Source organism: Limanda limanda, chromosome 5 (assembly GCF_963576545.1).
Source record: "Limanda limanda chromosome 5, fLimLim1.1, whole genome shotgun sequence".
NCBI lineage: Eukaryota > Metazoa > Chordata > Actinopteri > Pleuronectiformes > Pleuronectidae > Limanda > Limanda limanda.
Genome location: NC_083640.1, coordinates 2,191,974 through 2,209,095, shown reverse-complemented (window position 1 = coordinate 2,209,095; position 17,122 = coordinate 2,191,974). Strand labels below are relative to the sequence as shown.

Here is a 17,122-nt window from a genome sequence, read left to right as displayed (position 1 = left end):
TCAATATTTGCAGTGTTGACCCTTCTTTTTCAAGACCTCCGCAATTCCCCCTGGTATGCTGTCAATTAACTTCTGGGCCACAACCTGAGTGATGGCAGCTCATTCTTGCATAATCAATGCTTGGACTTTTTCAGATTTTGTGGGTTTTTGTTTGTCCACCTGCCTCTTGATGATTGACCACAAATTCTCAATGGGATTAAGGTCTGGGGAGTTTCCTAGCCATGGACCAAAAATTTCAATGTTTTGTTCCCCGAGCCACTTAGTTATCACTTTCGCTTGATGGCACAGTGCTCCTTCATGCTGGGAAAGGCATTGTACGTCACCAAACTGTTCTTGGAGGGTTGGGAGAAGTGGCTCTCAGAGGATGTTTTGGTACCATCCTTTATTCATGGCTGTGTTCCTTGGCAAAATTGTAAGTTATCCTACTCCCTTGGCTGAGAAGCAACCCCACACATGAATGATCTCAGGATGCTTCTGCAGGTGTTTCCTTGCAGGTAACCATGTTTAACAGAGGAAGAATAATGATTTCAAGCACCACCCTCCTTTTAAAGCTTCCAGTCTGCTGTTCTGTCTGAATCAGCATGACAGAGTCATCTCAAGACTTGTCCCCATCAACTCTCTCCCCTGTGTTAACAAGAGAATCACTGACATGATGTCAGCTGGTCCTTCTGTGGCAGGGCTGAAATGCAGTGGGAATGTTTTTGGGGGGATTAAGTTCATTTTCGTGGCAAAGAAGGACTTTGCAATTAATTGCAAATAATCTGATCACTCGTCATAACATTCTGGAGTATATGCAAATTGCCATTATAAAAACTGAGGCAGCAGACTTTGTGAAAATGTATATTTGTGTCAATCTCAAAACTTTTGGCCACGGCTGTATATAGGTTGATACATTTGTATTTTTGGCTCACACTCGTAGACGGCCGCTAGCTAACATGACTAGCATCATAGCCCAGCTGTGATTGGTCCAACAGCCCGATGGTGAGCAGGTGACAGGTGTTTGTTCTTAGAGACGATGAATAGGGGGGCGAGTGTTAGCGTGTTTCATTTCTGCAAATGTCTGGAGAACCAACTGTTTCGCAGCGAGGGAGGAACATGAAGGAACATGAAGGAACATGAGGGAACATGAGGGAACATGAGGGAACATGAGGGAACATGAGGGAACATGAGGGAGAAAAAGGGATAGAGGGAGTGAAACTTCATTTAATGTTCAGGACGACATCTCTAAGTTTTCAGAAAAAGTTTCTGGAGGCATCTATATTAGTGTTTAAAGTTTTGTGTGAGTGTGTGTGTGTGTGTGTGTGTGTGTGTCAGCCCTTTCAGTTAGTGATCTGACTCCTTCTCCTGTAGAAGCTGAAGTCAAACCTGATCTCTCTCCTCCTTCTGAATCACAGTTCACCAGCTGGAGGTGTTTAATGTCTGCTTCATGTGATGATATCAATATTTATGAACGTCATTGTGATTCACAAAGTGAATTCTACTTTGACCTTCGATGGAGACGTTCATCATGCAGTCCTCCAGACTTCTCTCTCCCTTCTCTGTATTATCATCACTCACCTCCTCCGGTGTTCACGTCTTAACTCTGGAGTCATGGCTTCGAGAGAGAGAGAGAGAGAGAGAGAGAGAGAGAGAGAGAGAGAGAGAGAGAGAGAGAGAGAGAGAGAGAGAGAGAGAGAGAGAGGAGCTGTCGGTAATGAGGTGGGAGATCAGGAGAGAGCAGTTCATATTATTGCAAATGACAACGACGCCCCCTAACCTGATCTCACAGGAAGCTCTCGGCCTCAAGCTTACTGCAGATTTTTGGGAATAAAAATATTTTAAATCATCTTCTCTGTTGCACGTGTTTTAGAAATGTGAGAGAATAACTATTTTGAATTACTTGTAATTATGCTAATGGAGGTTATAGTGCACATTGAACAAGTTCCACATCTGGAACACTTTCACTCAGCTGATCATCATCATAATAAAGACACATTTTAAATGTTTTTCAGTGAATCACAACCATGGTTATAATTTATAGATACAGAGGTATGAGGGTTTGTTTGGGTTTAATCTATTATTGTTGCATATGAATAGAAATTGAAGCATTTATTAAATAAATTATATCTGTAAGTGTAACTGTCAGCTGACATGGATTGTGGTTTGTTATAAATGTGTTGTAGTTACTGGTTGTGATCACAGCCATGTCAGGACATTGGATTATTGTATTACTGTGATTGATAAATGATTAAATTTACAATTCAATGTTGAGCAGCCTTACTCATCATGTCCTGGAATGAGGGTATGATCCTCCTCCTCCTCCTCTTCATCCTCCTCCTCCTCCTCCTCCTCCTCCTCCTCCTCCTCCTCCTCCTCCTCCATCGTCCCTTCATGTGTTCAATACCTAATTGATGATATCAATTAGGTATTTGATATAATAATGTGTGGTTATGGATATATTGAGCTGCCTGTCTGGGATCCTCCTCCTCCTCCTCCTCCTCCTCCTCCTCCTCCTCCTCCTCCTCCTCCTCCTCTTCCTCTTCCTCTTCCTCTTCCTCTTCCTCTTCCTCTTCCTCTTCCTCCTCCTCCTCCTCCTCCAGGTTCTGGACACATGATTATTAATGTAACTATACAGTATATGTGGTTATGTATAAACTGAGCAGACCATCTCTTCCTGAGGGGATGAAGTTAGGGATTTGGGACCCTCCTCCTCCTCCTCCTCCTCCTCCTCCTCCTCCTCCTCCTCCTCCCCGGTCCCACCATGTGTCCAGGCAGGAGGCAGGAGAGGGCAGCTGACGTCACACAGGGTTGGCCTTGTCGTGTGTGAGACAGAGGAGTCAAAGAGCTCCACAGAGCAGCTCTGTGTCCAGAGGAGGAGGGGATGTCCTACAGCTCAGCAGCAGGAACCTTCTGACCCAGCGGACACAACACTGAGGGACACCAGTGCGCTTCTCTTCAAACCAAGCTTTCTTTTTGAAACTTTTTCTAACTTGACACCAGACAACTTCTCATCCGGGTGAGGATCTGGATGAGCCCTCACTCCTCTGTCTCCTCTGTCCTCTGTCTCCTCTGTCCTCTGTCCTCTGACCTGTGACGTCGGGACTCCTCGTCTGTCCCGTTAGGTCACGTGATGTCCCTCGCTATCCTCCTGATCGTGCTGGGACTGTCCCGGACTTCAGCTGTCAAGGTGAGAGAGAGAGAGAGACAGAGAGAGAGAGAGAGAGAGAGAGAGAGAGAGAGAGAGCGAGAGAGAGAGTGAGAGAGAGAGAAAGAGCAACTTCTTCCAAGAGAGAAACTTTATTTTGTCCCGTTAGTCCAAACGCAGCTCGTTACGTAACACGAGTTATTATTTCTGTTAAAAGTTTGTAAAGTAAAGTGATCTGCTGCTGTTCTGCACCTCAAGCCTCACTCCCTGTGATTCCGGCTGTTCCAGCTAACGGGCTCTTTCTCCCCCCCCCCTTCCCCCCCCCCACAGGCTGGTGAAGCTGACCGAGAAGGTGAGTTTTTTTTTTTTTTTTTACCATCACATCTCCAAGTTGTGAGAAAAACGTTGCTCCTGGAAAATCAGGAGGACACTGACATCCAAGTGGGAGGGGAGAGAGTGTGAGAGGAGCCCACCACTCCCCCCTGCACACACACAGACACACACACACTCACACACACAGAGAGAGACACACACACACAGACTCACACACACAAATATTACACGAGCAAACTGCTTCAAGGGCTTTGTTAGACAGGAAAGAAAATTCCACCTCTAAATCCTGCACATCTGTTCCCCATTGAGCGTCTCAGGAGTAAGTGAGCTGCTGCAGTGTCCACGTAGGATCCTTTTACATCCGCTGTTATCTGCAGCTCCTCAGGCCTTCAGGCAGGAGGGTGACACTCGGCCGGGGAGCAGTGTCCAGTCTCCTGCAGCCTGTGGCCGGTCTCCTGTCGGCTGCTATCAGCCCTGGAGAGAAGCCACCTCCACCAGTGTGTTGTTCTGCAGGGTTAAAGTCAGTGTTTCTGATGTGGGAGCCGTCAGAAGAAGTGATTTCTGTGACTTTGGGAGGATGTTGTTAGTTTCATCTGGTCTGACTCGGTGGACAAATTGGCAAACTTGAGGTATTTCCCCAAAAAGCAAGCAGAATTCTCAGGAAGCTTGTACTGACCAGTTTCTAAGCTCCAGAGGTCACATTGAACTGGGATCCTGTTCCCACCACAACCACACCACTCCAGATTTTAATCATGCTTCTACTGGGACCACCTCCTCTCAAGAAGAGCATCATCTCAGGGGTCTGTGTCGGGGTTCTGTGTGTTCTCCACGAGGGATTTGCACAAAGTGAGAAAATGAATCAGAATCTGATTCAACCCGACTAAACTGTTTGAAAACACCACGAGAGAATTGTTGTCTTTCACGTATTCTCGCCTGCTTGTGTTAAAATTTCCTTTGGGAACAAACTAAATCCCCGACTGGTCCCAACCTGTTGTTTAATACCTGCACAGAGAGTTGCCCCCCCCCGGAGCCAGAACACCAGCTGTGTTAGATCCATAATGAAATAAACCTGCGTCTCAATTACATCTGAGAGGAGACGCCAGTTTACACAGTTAAGAAAACTCCCTCAGCTGCTCGGGGGGTTTGTCTGCAGGTTGGTTCCCAGTGGACCAACGTGTCCAGCGTCCCACTGAGAGAGGTGTCTCACCATCTCCTGTCCATCGAGTCCCTCTGGACGTCTGTCTCCACACAGCGCTCTGTCCTCTGGAGACACTCTCATGTCCCCGAGACAACAACTGACACGTTTGTTATGATGAAGTCAGCAGCAGCTCTGAGATCTGAAGCTCTGTATTTACTCTCTGAGATCGTTCTGTCCTCAGATCATCAGGTTTGATGTGTCTGGGTTTTGAAACCACGTTTTTACGCAGTGGAATAAGTCAGACAATCGACCAATCAAGGCCATTTGATCGACCAGATGTGTATGAGGTGAGAAAGTGGACTGGGATGCAAACAGGAAGAGGTTTGCATCCCACCTTCATCCTCGCAGGTCAGGTGACGTCTGGGTGAAGTCTCTGTGGTTCCCAGCACGTTGAACTGATGCATCAGTGACTCATAGTGTCCGAGGAGAGTTGTGTGTGTGTGTGTCACAGTTGTGTGGATTTCTACTTCAGCCGAAGTGGTTGTTGGGTTTTTCGATTAAGGTCTGAAAACAGAGAGCTGACATTTTGCACTCAAGAGTCCTGCAGAAGGAGAAATGCTTCACATCGGAGGCTGAGAGACGAGTTTCTCCTCCAAGTAATGAAAGTTTCTGATTTGTTGTTTGCTTGTCAATTGTCTCTGCTAACCCTGCTCAGTGAGGTCACTATACAACATGACAAAGAAACAACAAGGGACAGGATAGTGAAGAATAATACAGATAAATAAATAGTTCCACCAAATTTGGCAGAATTCTCGTTCACCAACAAACAAATAAACTTTTATAAACTGTAGACGCTGCTTCACACTTGGAGGGATTTTTACTTAAGCTGCAACAAAGAACTGGGAATGTAAAATAGATGAGAGGCTCACCAGCATCTTAGACACAGTTTAATCTTTTATATTAGATTCAAAATGCACAGTTCCTTTCATTGCAAATCCATTAACACTTTAATCAAGGTAAAACTTCTCATAACTCCTGTTAAGTGTTAAAAAGCGGTGAAGACGCTTGATTCAATTAGTCTCAGATGACATTTTCTTAAATTCTCCAAACAGCGAGCGAAGCCTCCGCCATGTGATGTCTTGTCCGTGGCGTCTGTAACCATAGCAACAGAGACAGAGAATAACCACAGTCTGTGTCTTCGTCTTTTCTCCCCTGGACAAAAGACGGCGTGTTGAAAAGACTGAGGAAATGACCGGCACAGTAAAGTCTCTTCTCTGAAGTCACAGCAACAGTTGCTTTCTTTCTTTCTCTCGGTGACAATGAAGACTTGCCACTGGGCCTCGGAGTTAATAACTTTTAAGAATAATTTAAAAAGGTTGGATTAGAAAGTGCTGTGTGGACTTCTCTCTGTGTCTGAGCTCCAGGCAGAGACACAGAGAGAAGTCGCTGTTATTCTCTGGTTCTAATTTAACCAAGATAAAAGGATTTCAATCCGTGGTTCAGGTTTGTAAATGAATGAGGCTGCAAGACAATAACAGAGGTCTTTTATTTTGCCTGTTGAATGCTTTTAATGTGAAGGAGGTTTCCTTAGCATTAACTTAATACACTATGAAACGTGTAAAGAGTTTAACAACAGTGAGTAGAGATTATTACTGTATTTAAATGCATTCAAGAGATGTTTCCTCCTTTAAATTTCCTTAAATTAGGAAGTTTTGAACATTAATAAAAGAAGAGGGATGGTTTTTCAAAGCCAAACTTTAGATCTTTCTTATTTTGTCATAAGTTGCAGATAGAAGTTTGCGTTATGTTTGAAAACCCAAATCTCATATTCCCATATTCTCCGTACTTTTTGAGAGAGGTGGTAAAAGAGATTAGTGGTGTTTAGAGTCTCAAGGTTTTAGACCAAACAATATATATCAACATTTTGTTGTGCCCTTATTGTGGAGACAATATCTTTTTGTGTTGGAATTTTCAGGACATAACAGAGGTCTTTTATTTTGCCTGTTGAATCCTTTTAATGTGAAGGAAGTTTCTTTAGCATTAACTTAATACTCTCATGAAACCGTGTAAAGAGTTTAACAACTAAACTGTTGAGGTGTATTTAATGAGATAAACTAAATCTGACCCTATAAAAGCAGTGATTAGAGATTATTACTGTATTTAAATGCATTTGAGAGCTTTTTCCTCTTTTAAATTTCATTGAATTAGAAACTTTTGAACATTAATAAAAGTAGAGGGATGTTTTTCCAAAGCCAAACTTTAGTTCTTGCTTATTTTGTCATAAGTTGCAGATAGAAGTTTGCGATATGTTTGAAAACCCAAATCTCATATTCCCATATTCTCCGTACTTTTTGAGAGAGGTGGTAAAAGAGGTTAGTGGTGTTTAGAGTCTCAGGGTTTTAGACCAAACAATATATATCAACATGTTGTTGTGCCCTTATTGTGGAGACATACCTTTTTGTGTTGGAATTTTCAGGACATAACAGAGGTCTTTTATTTTGCCTGTTGAATGCTTTTAATGTGAAGGAAGTTTCTTTAGCTTTAACTTAATACTCTCATGAAACCGTGTAAAGAGTTTAAAAACTAAACTGTTGAGATGTATTTAATGAGATAAACTAAATCTGAACCTATAAAAGCAGTGAATATAGATTATTACTGTACTTAAATGCATTCGAGAGATGTTTCCTCCTTTAAATTTCATTAAATTAGAAAGTTTTGAACTTTAATCAAAGTAGAGGGATGTTTTTCCAAAGCCAAACTTTAGTTCTTGCTTATTTTGTCATAAGTTGCAGATAGAAGTTTGCGATACATCTGAAATCCCAAATCTCATATTCCCATATTCTCTGTACTTTTTGAGAGAGGTGGTAAAAGAGGTTAGTGGTGTTTACAGTCTCAGGGTTTTAGACCAAACAATATATATCAACGTGTTGTTTAACCCTTATTGTGGAGACATACCTTTTTGTGTTGGAATTTTCAGGACATAACAGAGGTCTTTTATTTTGCCTGTTGAATGCTTTTAATGTGAAGGAAGTTTCTTTAGCTTTAACTTAATACTCTCATGAAACTGTGTAAAGAGTTTAAAAACTAAACTGTTGAGATGTATTTAATGGTATAAACTACATCTGAACCTATAAACAGAATAGAGATTATTACTGTATTTAAATGCATTTGAGAGCTTTTTCCTCTTTTAAATGTCATTAAATTAGAAAGTTTTGAACATTAATAAAAGTAGAGGGATGTTTTTCCAAAGCCAAACTTTAGTTCTTGCTTATTTTGTCATAAGTTGCAGATAGAAGCTTGCGATACATCTGAAATCCCAAATCTCATATTCCCATATTCTCCGTACTTTTTGAGAGAGATGGTTTAAAGAGGTTAGTGGTGTTTAAAGTCTCAGGGTTTGAGAGCAGTGTGCGATGTTAACAGTCAATAACAAGAGATTGAGCATAATATGATCTTAAAAACACTTTTTTAAACCATAAAACAATATATATCAACGTGTTGTTTAACCCTTATTCTGGAAGCATACCTTTTTGCGTTTGAGTTTTCAGGACACTGGAGGTGTGAATGTACAGAAATGATATTTCATTAGCCCTGGGCCTCCTGAGGGTTGAACCTCACTAATGAATTCAGCTGATTCTCGGCTTCTCCTTGACCCTTGGCTCTAAATATATATTTTTCATTCCTTATAAATCTATCCCACCAACTTTCCCACAAAAAGCTCAGTGTTGCATCACATGTTGCACAAGCTTTTTCAGGTGACGGTATCAAACAGCTAGGTCTGTGTCTTTCCCGTGTGCAGAGGGAGTTGAGTTAACATGATGTAACTCAGCTATTTGCTCTGTAAAGTGTTGAGTGTTGATGTGTTTCCTGGAGCAGACGCGTGCTGCAGGCGGCTGCGGCTGCGGCTGCTGCGTTATGACCGATGAGCTCCGATCTGCTTCCATCTCTCAAACTCTATAATTATATTAATATTGTCTCTGAATCGTCTGAGACATCTGCACATTTCTCCTGAAAAACCTGTCAAATCCATGTTTTGTTTTTTTTACATCACATGTCTGGAGCATGTGCTCTATGATTTGTCAAACGTGTCATTTCCCGAGACGTGTAATTTGAGTTTCAGCTTTGACACACGCTTGAACATCTTCTAGTCAAAACCTAGCAGATAATTACACGGCTCTGATGTTCACGGTGCATTATCCCCCCCCCCCCCCCGACCCAATGAGCCGCAGCTCAGAAAGCAAACACAGCTCGGGTGGAAAGTTCCCTGAAAACTGAGCCCACAGATTCTCTTTCCCTCGTCCAATAGTTGACCTCGACTGTGCCAAAGGCCTGCGAGAGTTAATAAAGATTAATATCCAGAATACCGAGCAAAGTATTTACCTCTGGAACGCTGGTGTTTCTTCTGCTCGCTCGGTAACTGCGGTGATTGATGACGGTAATATCAGTGATCAGAGGAAGAGGCCGGAGGAGAGAAGTGGTGAAGCAGCTTCTAATGAACAATTCAGACGATGGGAAATCGATCAATATTTCATACAATTCATTCGTCACTTCAAGCGTTCTGTTGCTGATGCTTTGAGACAACAAGCAATTTAAATAACGGCTAAAGAGCAGCCCGGTAGGATTCCACTACAGATAGAAACTACACAACATCTAATTTTCTTCACACCACTTGTACATTTCTACTAAGCAACAAGTTGTGCAGTTGTTGGGGGGGTTGTGTTTGTGTTGACAGTGTCCTGGTTGTGTTTCACAGACCAGTTGAGGAGCCGCCTGAAGGAGTACGGCCTGGTCACTCCCTTCAGCACCGACTCCCACGGGCACTTCCTGTCCCACCTCCTCTCGGCCTCTCACAAGCAGCGGGTGAAGCGGGACGCGTTGCCCTCGGCCGCCGGACCCGACCAGGAACTCTTCTTCAACATCACCGCCTTCGGGAAGGAGTTCCACCTGCGCCTGCGCCCCAACAGCCGGCTGGTGGCGCCCGGCGCGATGGTGGAGTGGCACGACAACGCCCCGGCGGCCGGGAATACCAGCGCCGGCGCCGGTGACGGGAACGGCACCGGCGCCGGAGAGGAGAGGATCCTGCGCCGGGAGCTGCTGAAGACGGACTGCACCTTTATCGGAGACATCTCCGACGTGCCCGGAGCCTCGGTTGCCATTAACAACTGCGACGGCCTGGTAAGTGCTCCTCAGCCATAAAGCTCCTTCCTCTGCCCCCCCCCCGACCCCCCCATTCTAACCCTGTCTTTTCATTGCCGAAGAGCCATGACCTTATCAAGTGACACTCAGGAATTTGAGATGTCTGTAACTCCAAAGTTAAGCATTTCTTTACGTCAGCACTTTGTTCTTGGACATATTCTTCCGGCGAGCAGGCGGAATGGGGTTTTGTACCGAGGTTTGTCACGGGTGAGTGGCCAGCCATGGCTCCCACTAACGGTTCCCCCCCCCCCAACTCTCTTCCCAACATAAAACACGAGTCTCCTTTTGTGCCTCAACAACAGTCTGAAGTCCTCTCCTCCCCATCACCCCTCGTAAAACACTTGAACGGCCATTGGGAAATGACCCGGGGCCAACGTCTCTCAGATTAGTGAAAACCTCGATGCACTCAAGCAGAATCTCCGTCGGCCAAAAGCAAAGCTCTTCAAACAAACTGTTCCTCTGCAGATGTTTGAAAAGCAAAACACAGGATTTACCGTAACTCTGGATTCACTGATAGAGAATCGGCATCAACACGCTGAGGAGATCAAGCTGCTGTTGCTCCATCTTTTCATCATGAAAACAGTTCTTCTGAGGAAACCGTCCTGTTAACAAGGACAGTCTGTGGAGCGGTGCTGAGATACAGCTTTGGTGTTCTTTGCTCACTAAGAGGAACCAGGTGTGGTCGGCCTGCTGAGAGGAGCTGTGGAGCTGCAGTACTCGTTTCCTCCTGAAGGACGAGAGCTGCTAACGATCCAGGGAAAGTCTTCTCTCTTTTCACTGATCAAACAGTTTGATCTGAGCTTCAGGGGAAAGTCTTCATCAGATCTGTGACCAGAACCGTTGTCTCCTCTCATCTTCTCAAACTCAAAGTGTGACGACTGCAGTCAGACCCACAGCCTCTCGGTTGCTTCTTATTAAACTACACTTACCAATGATAATATAATGGCGTTCAATGGTTTTACTCCCAGTACATGACTGGTCTCTGATACTGGTCTGAACAGAGATGGGTTTAGTTTTTAATGTTATAAGAGCATCCATGTGACCCACAGCCTCACAGAGCCGTTACCATGGCTGCCAACAGGAACAGTGCAGGTGTGTGAGTGACATCAGGCAGCACCTGGTCACATGTTTCCTGTTTCCTGTTCCCTCAGGGCAAAGGATCGATAGGGATTCAAAACAGAAAGGGACTTGTCTTTGTAACGATTCGTCTGCAGGTCTGAATTTACTGAGTGTCAGATCGTACCGGTGCTGGTTGTGTGTATGTGAACCAGTCTGGCTCCACCAGCAGCACCAGCAGCACTAGTAGCACCAGTAGCTCCTGCACCAGTAGTCTGGCTCCACCAGCAGCACCAGTAGTCTGGCTCCACCAGTAGCCTGGTTCCACCAGTAGCACCAGTAGCCTGGCTCCAGCACCAGTAGCACCAGTAGCTCCACCAGTAGCACCAGTAGCCTGGCTCCACCAGCAGCACCAGTAGCCTGGCTCCAGCACCAGTAGCCTGGCTCCAGCACCAGTAGACTGGCTCAAGCACCAGTAGCCTGGCTCCTGCACCAGTAGCACCAGTAGCACCAGGATCTCCAGCACCAGTAGTCTGGCTCCACCAGTAGCACCAGCAGCACCAGTAGCACCAGCAGCACCAGTAGCACCAGTAGCACCAGTAGCACCAGCACCAGTAGTCTGGCTCCACCAGTAGCACCAGTTGCTCCAGCACCAGTAGCACCAGCAGCCCCAGTAGCACCAGCAGCACCAGTAGCACCAGCAGCACCAGTAGCCTGGCTCTAGCACCAGTAGCTCCAGCTCCAGCATCAGTAGCACCAGTAGCTCCAGCACCAGTAGTCTGGCTCCAGCACCAGTAGCTCCACCAGTAGCACCAGTAGCCTGGCTCCACCAGTAGCACCAGTAGCACCAGTAGCCTGGCTCAACCAGTAGCACCAGTAGCACCAGTAGCCTGGCTCAACCAGTAGCACCAGTAGCACCAGTAGCCTGGCTCCAGTACCAGTAGCACCAGTAGCACCAGTAGCACCAGTAGCCTGGCTCCACCAGTAGCACCAGTAGCACCAGTAGCCTGGCTCTAGCACCAGTAGCTCCACCAGTAGCACCAGTAGCCTGGCTCCACCAGTAGCCTGGCTCCACCAGTAGCACCAGTAGCACCAGTAGCCTGGCTCAACCAGTAGCACCAGTAGCACAAGTAGCCTGGCTCTAGCACCAGTTGCTCCACCAGTAGCACCAGTAGTCTGGCTCCACCAGTAGCACCAGTAGCTCCACCAGTAGCACCAGTAGCACCAGTAGCTCCACCAGTAGCACCAGTAGCTCCAGCACCAGTAGCCTGGCTCCAGCACCAGTAGCTCCAGCACCAGTAGCACCAGTATCCTGCTGGGCCCCTCAGGTCTCTGACAGATCGACCCGTGGTTCAGATGACAGTGAATGAAAGAGCCTCACAGAACAGAGTTTAAATCCCTGTGAAACCATCCTCCTGCTGTGTGTGTGTGTGTGTGTGTGTGTGTGTGTGTGTGTGTGTGTGTGTGTGTGTGTGTGTCTACACTGTACTATGGCTGAAAGGTGCTCAGCAGGGGTTCTCATTACTCTCTCCACATTAAAACACGAGGCAGCACATGTCGGGGGGGAGACTCCCACCGGCGGTGACACAGTCTTTCACCGATCTGTTGCTCAAACTGGAAGTGTCTGGTTCTGACCCGTGTTCGTACTGGTTGAGGTGGAGAAGGAAGCCGACAGGTGTTTGTAGATGAAGATTAATATTAATACATATGGAGAAAAGCAAGAACACACATATATATGTGTGATTGAAGGAATCAGACAGAAACAAACTTCAAATATATTCACTCACTAGAACATTTGTCCCTTTTATTTAGTATTAATCAATTAATTGAAAGTTTGATCCATCATTTAAAAAGTTGCTGATTCATTTTCTGTTGACAGTTTGCAAGCAGCAGAATGTGACATTTTATTCAGATTAATTCATTTGAATTAATTGAATAAAATAAAGAAAGAAGTAAACAGCCAAATTCTTGGCAGAAAATTCCAGTGAGATAATTTGAAATCAGGTTCCAAATTATTTCTGGCTCACTGGTTCGTCTGAATTGAGTTTTGTCAGTTTGTCAGTTTGTCAGTTTGTCAGTTCGGACAGTCGAAGGATTTTTATATTCATATATAAAGTATGAAGCTGCTGTCAGACCTGCACTGAACCCTGGAGAAACTCTGGATATTCTCCAGAGAGGCTGTATATCAATCAATAGATCAAATTATATCTGTGTCACTAAATACACAAATCAGTTTGTCTCATAAGGATGAACAAGGATCCTCAGGAAAATCCACCAAAAATCCTTTTAACAGGATAAAGATCGTCTCCCAGGACGGACAGAGGTGTGAGAGACGCTCGAGTAGCAGAGCACATCAATAAAATGACAAAACCTACAACATTAATGAGAAAAGACAGGTTCTCTTACATAAATAAAGAGCGAGAGCTGTATTAATATTTGAAGTATTTGTTCAAAAGAGAATGTGGAGTGGGAGCCTCCAGGCCTCAGCAGAACCCAGCAGGAGATTCCTCCACAGCATTCAGTGGAGCGGGGGGGGCGGGCTCACGATGTTTCCAACACGTGTCTGAAGCCAAAGGGAGAAAATATCTCAGGATTCGATGCCACACACGAGGAAGACAGCGATGAAGAGGAGGGCTTCTGGTGATGAGAGATGATCTCAGTGTTCTGTAGAGCTTCTTCTCCTCAGGCAGGTTTCATGTGGGAGATATGATTTATGTTAAACTGTGGAATATGTAGATTTGAATGGTTGTGGCCCTGGGATAGTTAATTCATTCAATAGCTAATTTAATGAGTGAGACAATCAACCAGAAAAGTGAGTTGCTCTCTGGAAACCTGAAGGGTTTTCATGTTTCTGTCAGTTATTCTTTCTTTGTATCAGCGAGGAAAGTTCATGTCCTTCAGTCTTTAGTTCACAGACATCAATTATACACAGTCCAAGCTAATATGATATAGTTTTTACATTACATTACATTTCATTTAGCTGATGCTTTTATCCAACTTACAATAAGTGCATTCAACCCCGAGGGAACAAACCCAGAACAACAAGAATCAAGAAAGAGTTTTTGTTTCTTTGCAAATATAAAGTATAACACTTAGCTTTACTACTGAATCTCAGTAAATGTATTTTATGCCATTTTCTGAGATTTTTCAACAGTGTAGGAACAATTTGCAAAAATCTGGATCCTAAATATAATCTGTAATCTAAAAATATCCTGATGTCCGTGAAGCACACAAACCCAGCTGCTGCTTCGGAGCTCTTGAGTTTGTCCTCGGCCTCTCAGGGTTTGTCCGTTTCCTTCGGGAAGCCGTTTGTCACTTGGACAGATTCCGTCTTTCTTCTCTCGGAGACGTTTATAGTTGAAGCTCACAGGAGAGTCGGGGCCTGGGGGGGGCGGGGGGGGGGGGGGGGGAAGGGGGGGCGCACAGGATGTGAGAGTTTTGCTTTGTAAATACTATTATGGCAGGATGTCACTTTGAAGATGCCAGGAGCGTCACTGGTCACTGGCTGCTCCCAGCGGACGCATCATTTGAGCCGGGCTGCTCAGCTCAGCTATCAGGGGTCAGATTCATTATTGAGAAGAGATTTAGTTTGAAAGGTTTTTAATTTAAAATACTTTTGCTTCTCACTGGAGTTCACACTGCAAAAAAGGCCACTCCAAAAAATAAGCCCAAAAAAATGAATTCAAGTTATTTTTTGCTTGTAATAAGCCAAAAAATCTGCCAATGGAACAAGTCAAAATTCGCTGGTAAGATTTCTTGAAATAAGACTTTATATTTAAGCCTTACAAGATAAGAGTGATCTTGAAATTAGCTGGGAAAACTCATTTTTAGCTATATTTTACTAGTATTGTGATGTTTTGTGTCTCATAATAAGCTTGTGATGCTCAAAAATAGTATTTTCCCCTCAAAAGTAGCATCTTTTTTTGTCATCCTGCTTGTTTCAAGCGTATTTAACTAATTTTTAGTTTTATAATTGTGACACTGTTCTAGATTTAAGTCCACCACCTACTTGAAATAAGATTAAAAACTGGCATTTTGAGACAAAATGTCTTGAAGTTACTATTCCTGACTCGTATTAGGCAGTGCTCTTTTGCCATAATAAGCCGTAATTTATCATCCTGTCATCATCTCAAGTGGTATTTAACTTAATGTAAGCTCTACAAAATCAATACTGTTCTAGATTCAAGACATTAACATTCATCAATTCATCACTCTCTCCCTAAGTTTCCTCTTCACTGTGGCTCAGGAAAGCTTCATGTTTTAGACGTAATGAGACAAAATTGAATAACAGAAATTACATTTTCAGTGTCGAGTTTTATTTCACTTGCCTTTTATTAAAAACACACATTATAATGAATCTCCTTGAAGACTTAAAGACTTTTATGGAAATCTTAGGAATGTGTTAGTGGATGTTTTGTTCATGCAACAAAAAAAAGCCCTAAAAAATGAATATTAAATCCAGTTTCTGCTGATGAACACTGACACGGAGCTAAATTCTGCTTTTACTACAAAACAACAACCAAGTGATTGAAAACTAAAGTGTCATGAGCCTGCTCTGAACTACAGAAGTATACTTTGCTGATGACACTTCACTCTGCAGCCCAGCAGTTTGGTTCTGTGTGCAGAACATCATCATCTGTTGTGTTGTTGTCGGCCTGAATGTGGAGAGCGTGCACATCAAACACACAGCAGAGCAGCGGCGGCGGCTGATGGAACAGCCTGTCGTGGAGGGGCCAGAGGTCTTTGATCTGCAGTGCTCACCCTCGCCCGCGCTAGGTGTGTGTTTTACTGTTTCTTAATTACAGCCAGGCTGCTGTCTGGAAGTCTTTACAGCAGCCGGCTGCAGGCGAGCAGGCGGCGTTCAGCCTGCAGCCGCCTGCTGAACGCTGCTGAGGAGGCAGATCCTTCAGCAGCGGGGGGGGGTGGAGCCCGGCCCAGTGGCCTGTGTGGGAGACAGACTTCATGTGGAGTGAACGTCACAGGGACGACCACTGGGAGGGACGTCTTGATAAGCTCCTGTGATAGAAACCAGTGCTGAGCTCTGGTTTCTGTCTGTTCAATGTGTGGAGCAGAAATGAATCTGTCAGGGTCAGAGCAGACGCCACAGTCAAATATACTGTGAAGAAGAAGAGGAGGAGGAGAAGAAGAAGAGGAGAAGAAGATAGGGAGGAGGAGGAGAAGAAGAGGAAGAGGAGAAGGAGGAGGAGAAGTAGAGGAGAAGATGCAGCCGTCTGCTTTGGAAAATGCTGACGGAACATTTCTCATTTAATTTCTGGTCTTTTACGGACAAAGCAATCAACGGATTAGCAGATAACAGATTAATTGATCTAAGATAAGTTATAAACAGACTTTTATTATATTTTCATATTCATGTCCTGTCCTGTCCATGAACCTCTCCGCTGTCTGTGGACACACGGGCTCCACCAAGAATCTGCTGCAGTCCTCAGGATGTAATGACAGTGTTGGATTCTTCAAACACACCTGGTCTGTTCGGAGGTTTTTAATGAAGGGACGGCGTCCTCAAAGGGACAGGGGGTCCGTCCTGAGCAGGAGGGACGAGCGGGAGGGACGAGCAGGAGGGACGAGCAGGAGGGACGGAGGACAGGTCGTCCGTCTTCTTCCTCTTTGTTCACGTGGATGAAGAAGAGGAGAAACCTCTCATGTCTGATGAGCTGCAGCTTTGGACTCGGTCTGTTTTGTGTCCAGATGTTTGAGGACATTAGAGGAGGAACTCCCTCCTGCTGCTGTTAACATCAGCCGTAGAGAAAGATGGACTCGTCCTCCTCTCCCTCCTCTCCCTCCTCTCCCTCCTCTCCCTCCTCTTCCTCCTCTTCCTCCTCTTCCTCCCTCTATCCTTAATATCAAAAATATCCAAGATACGAAGCTGCCATCTTGCACATCTGGAACCACAGTTTTCCGTTATGACATTTGAGTTCTATAGCTTCAAATAACTAATTAAAACCTAAATGATCAGAGACATGAACAGAAACAACCTTATATTACTTTAAGAGCATTTTATCAGATGTGTACTTTGACTTTGTGGTTCGGTCCATCCGGGGACACAGAGGAGACAGTGTTTACGACCTGTATTGCAGCCAGCCACCAGGGGGCGATGGAGACGTCCATCTTTATTTAGTTTCTGGTTAAAGTGGATAATTTAACCAGAATAAATCCATGTGCCAGATTGACGTGAGTTGTATTTACACACAGTGATGTTGAGATCAAATATCCAGTGTGGTCCAGGAGTTTGATCTTTGTGAAATGACACAAAACCA

General features: G+C 44.7%; 1 protein-coding gene across 1 annotated transcript in view; it reads left to right on the top strand.

Annotated features, from left to right (window-relative positions):
* The first annotated feature begins 2,863 nt into the window (after nt 1–2,863).
* The window catches only part of adamts3 (ADAM metallopeptidase with thrombospondin type 1 motif, 3), a 121,820-nt gene continuing 107,561 nt past the window's right edge, over nt 2,864–17,122 (top strand). The window contains exons 1-3 of the mRNA XM_061072216.1: nt 2,864–3,166; nt 3,455–3,476; nt 9,349–9,770. Of these exons, the coding sequence (XP_060928199.1) occupies nt 3,110–3,166; nt 3,455–3,476; nt 9,349–9,770 (501 nt within the window). The 5' untranslated portion in view covers nt 2,864–3,109. The remainder of the gene's footprint in view (nt 3,167–3,454; nt 3,477–9,348; nt 9,771–17,122) is intronic.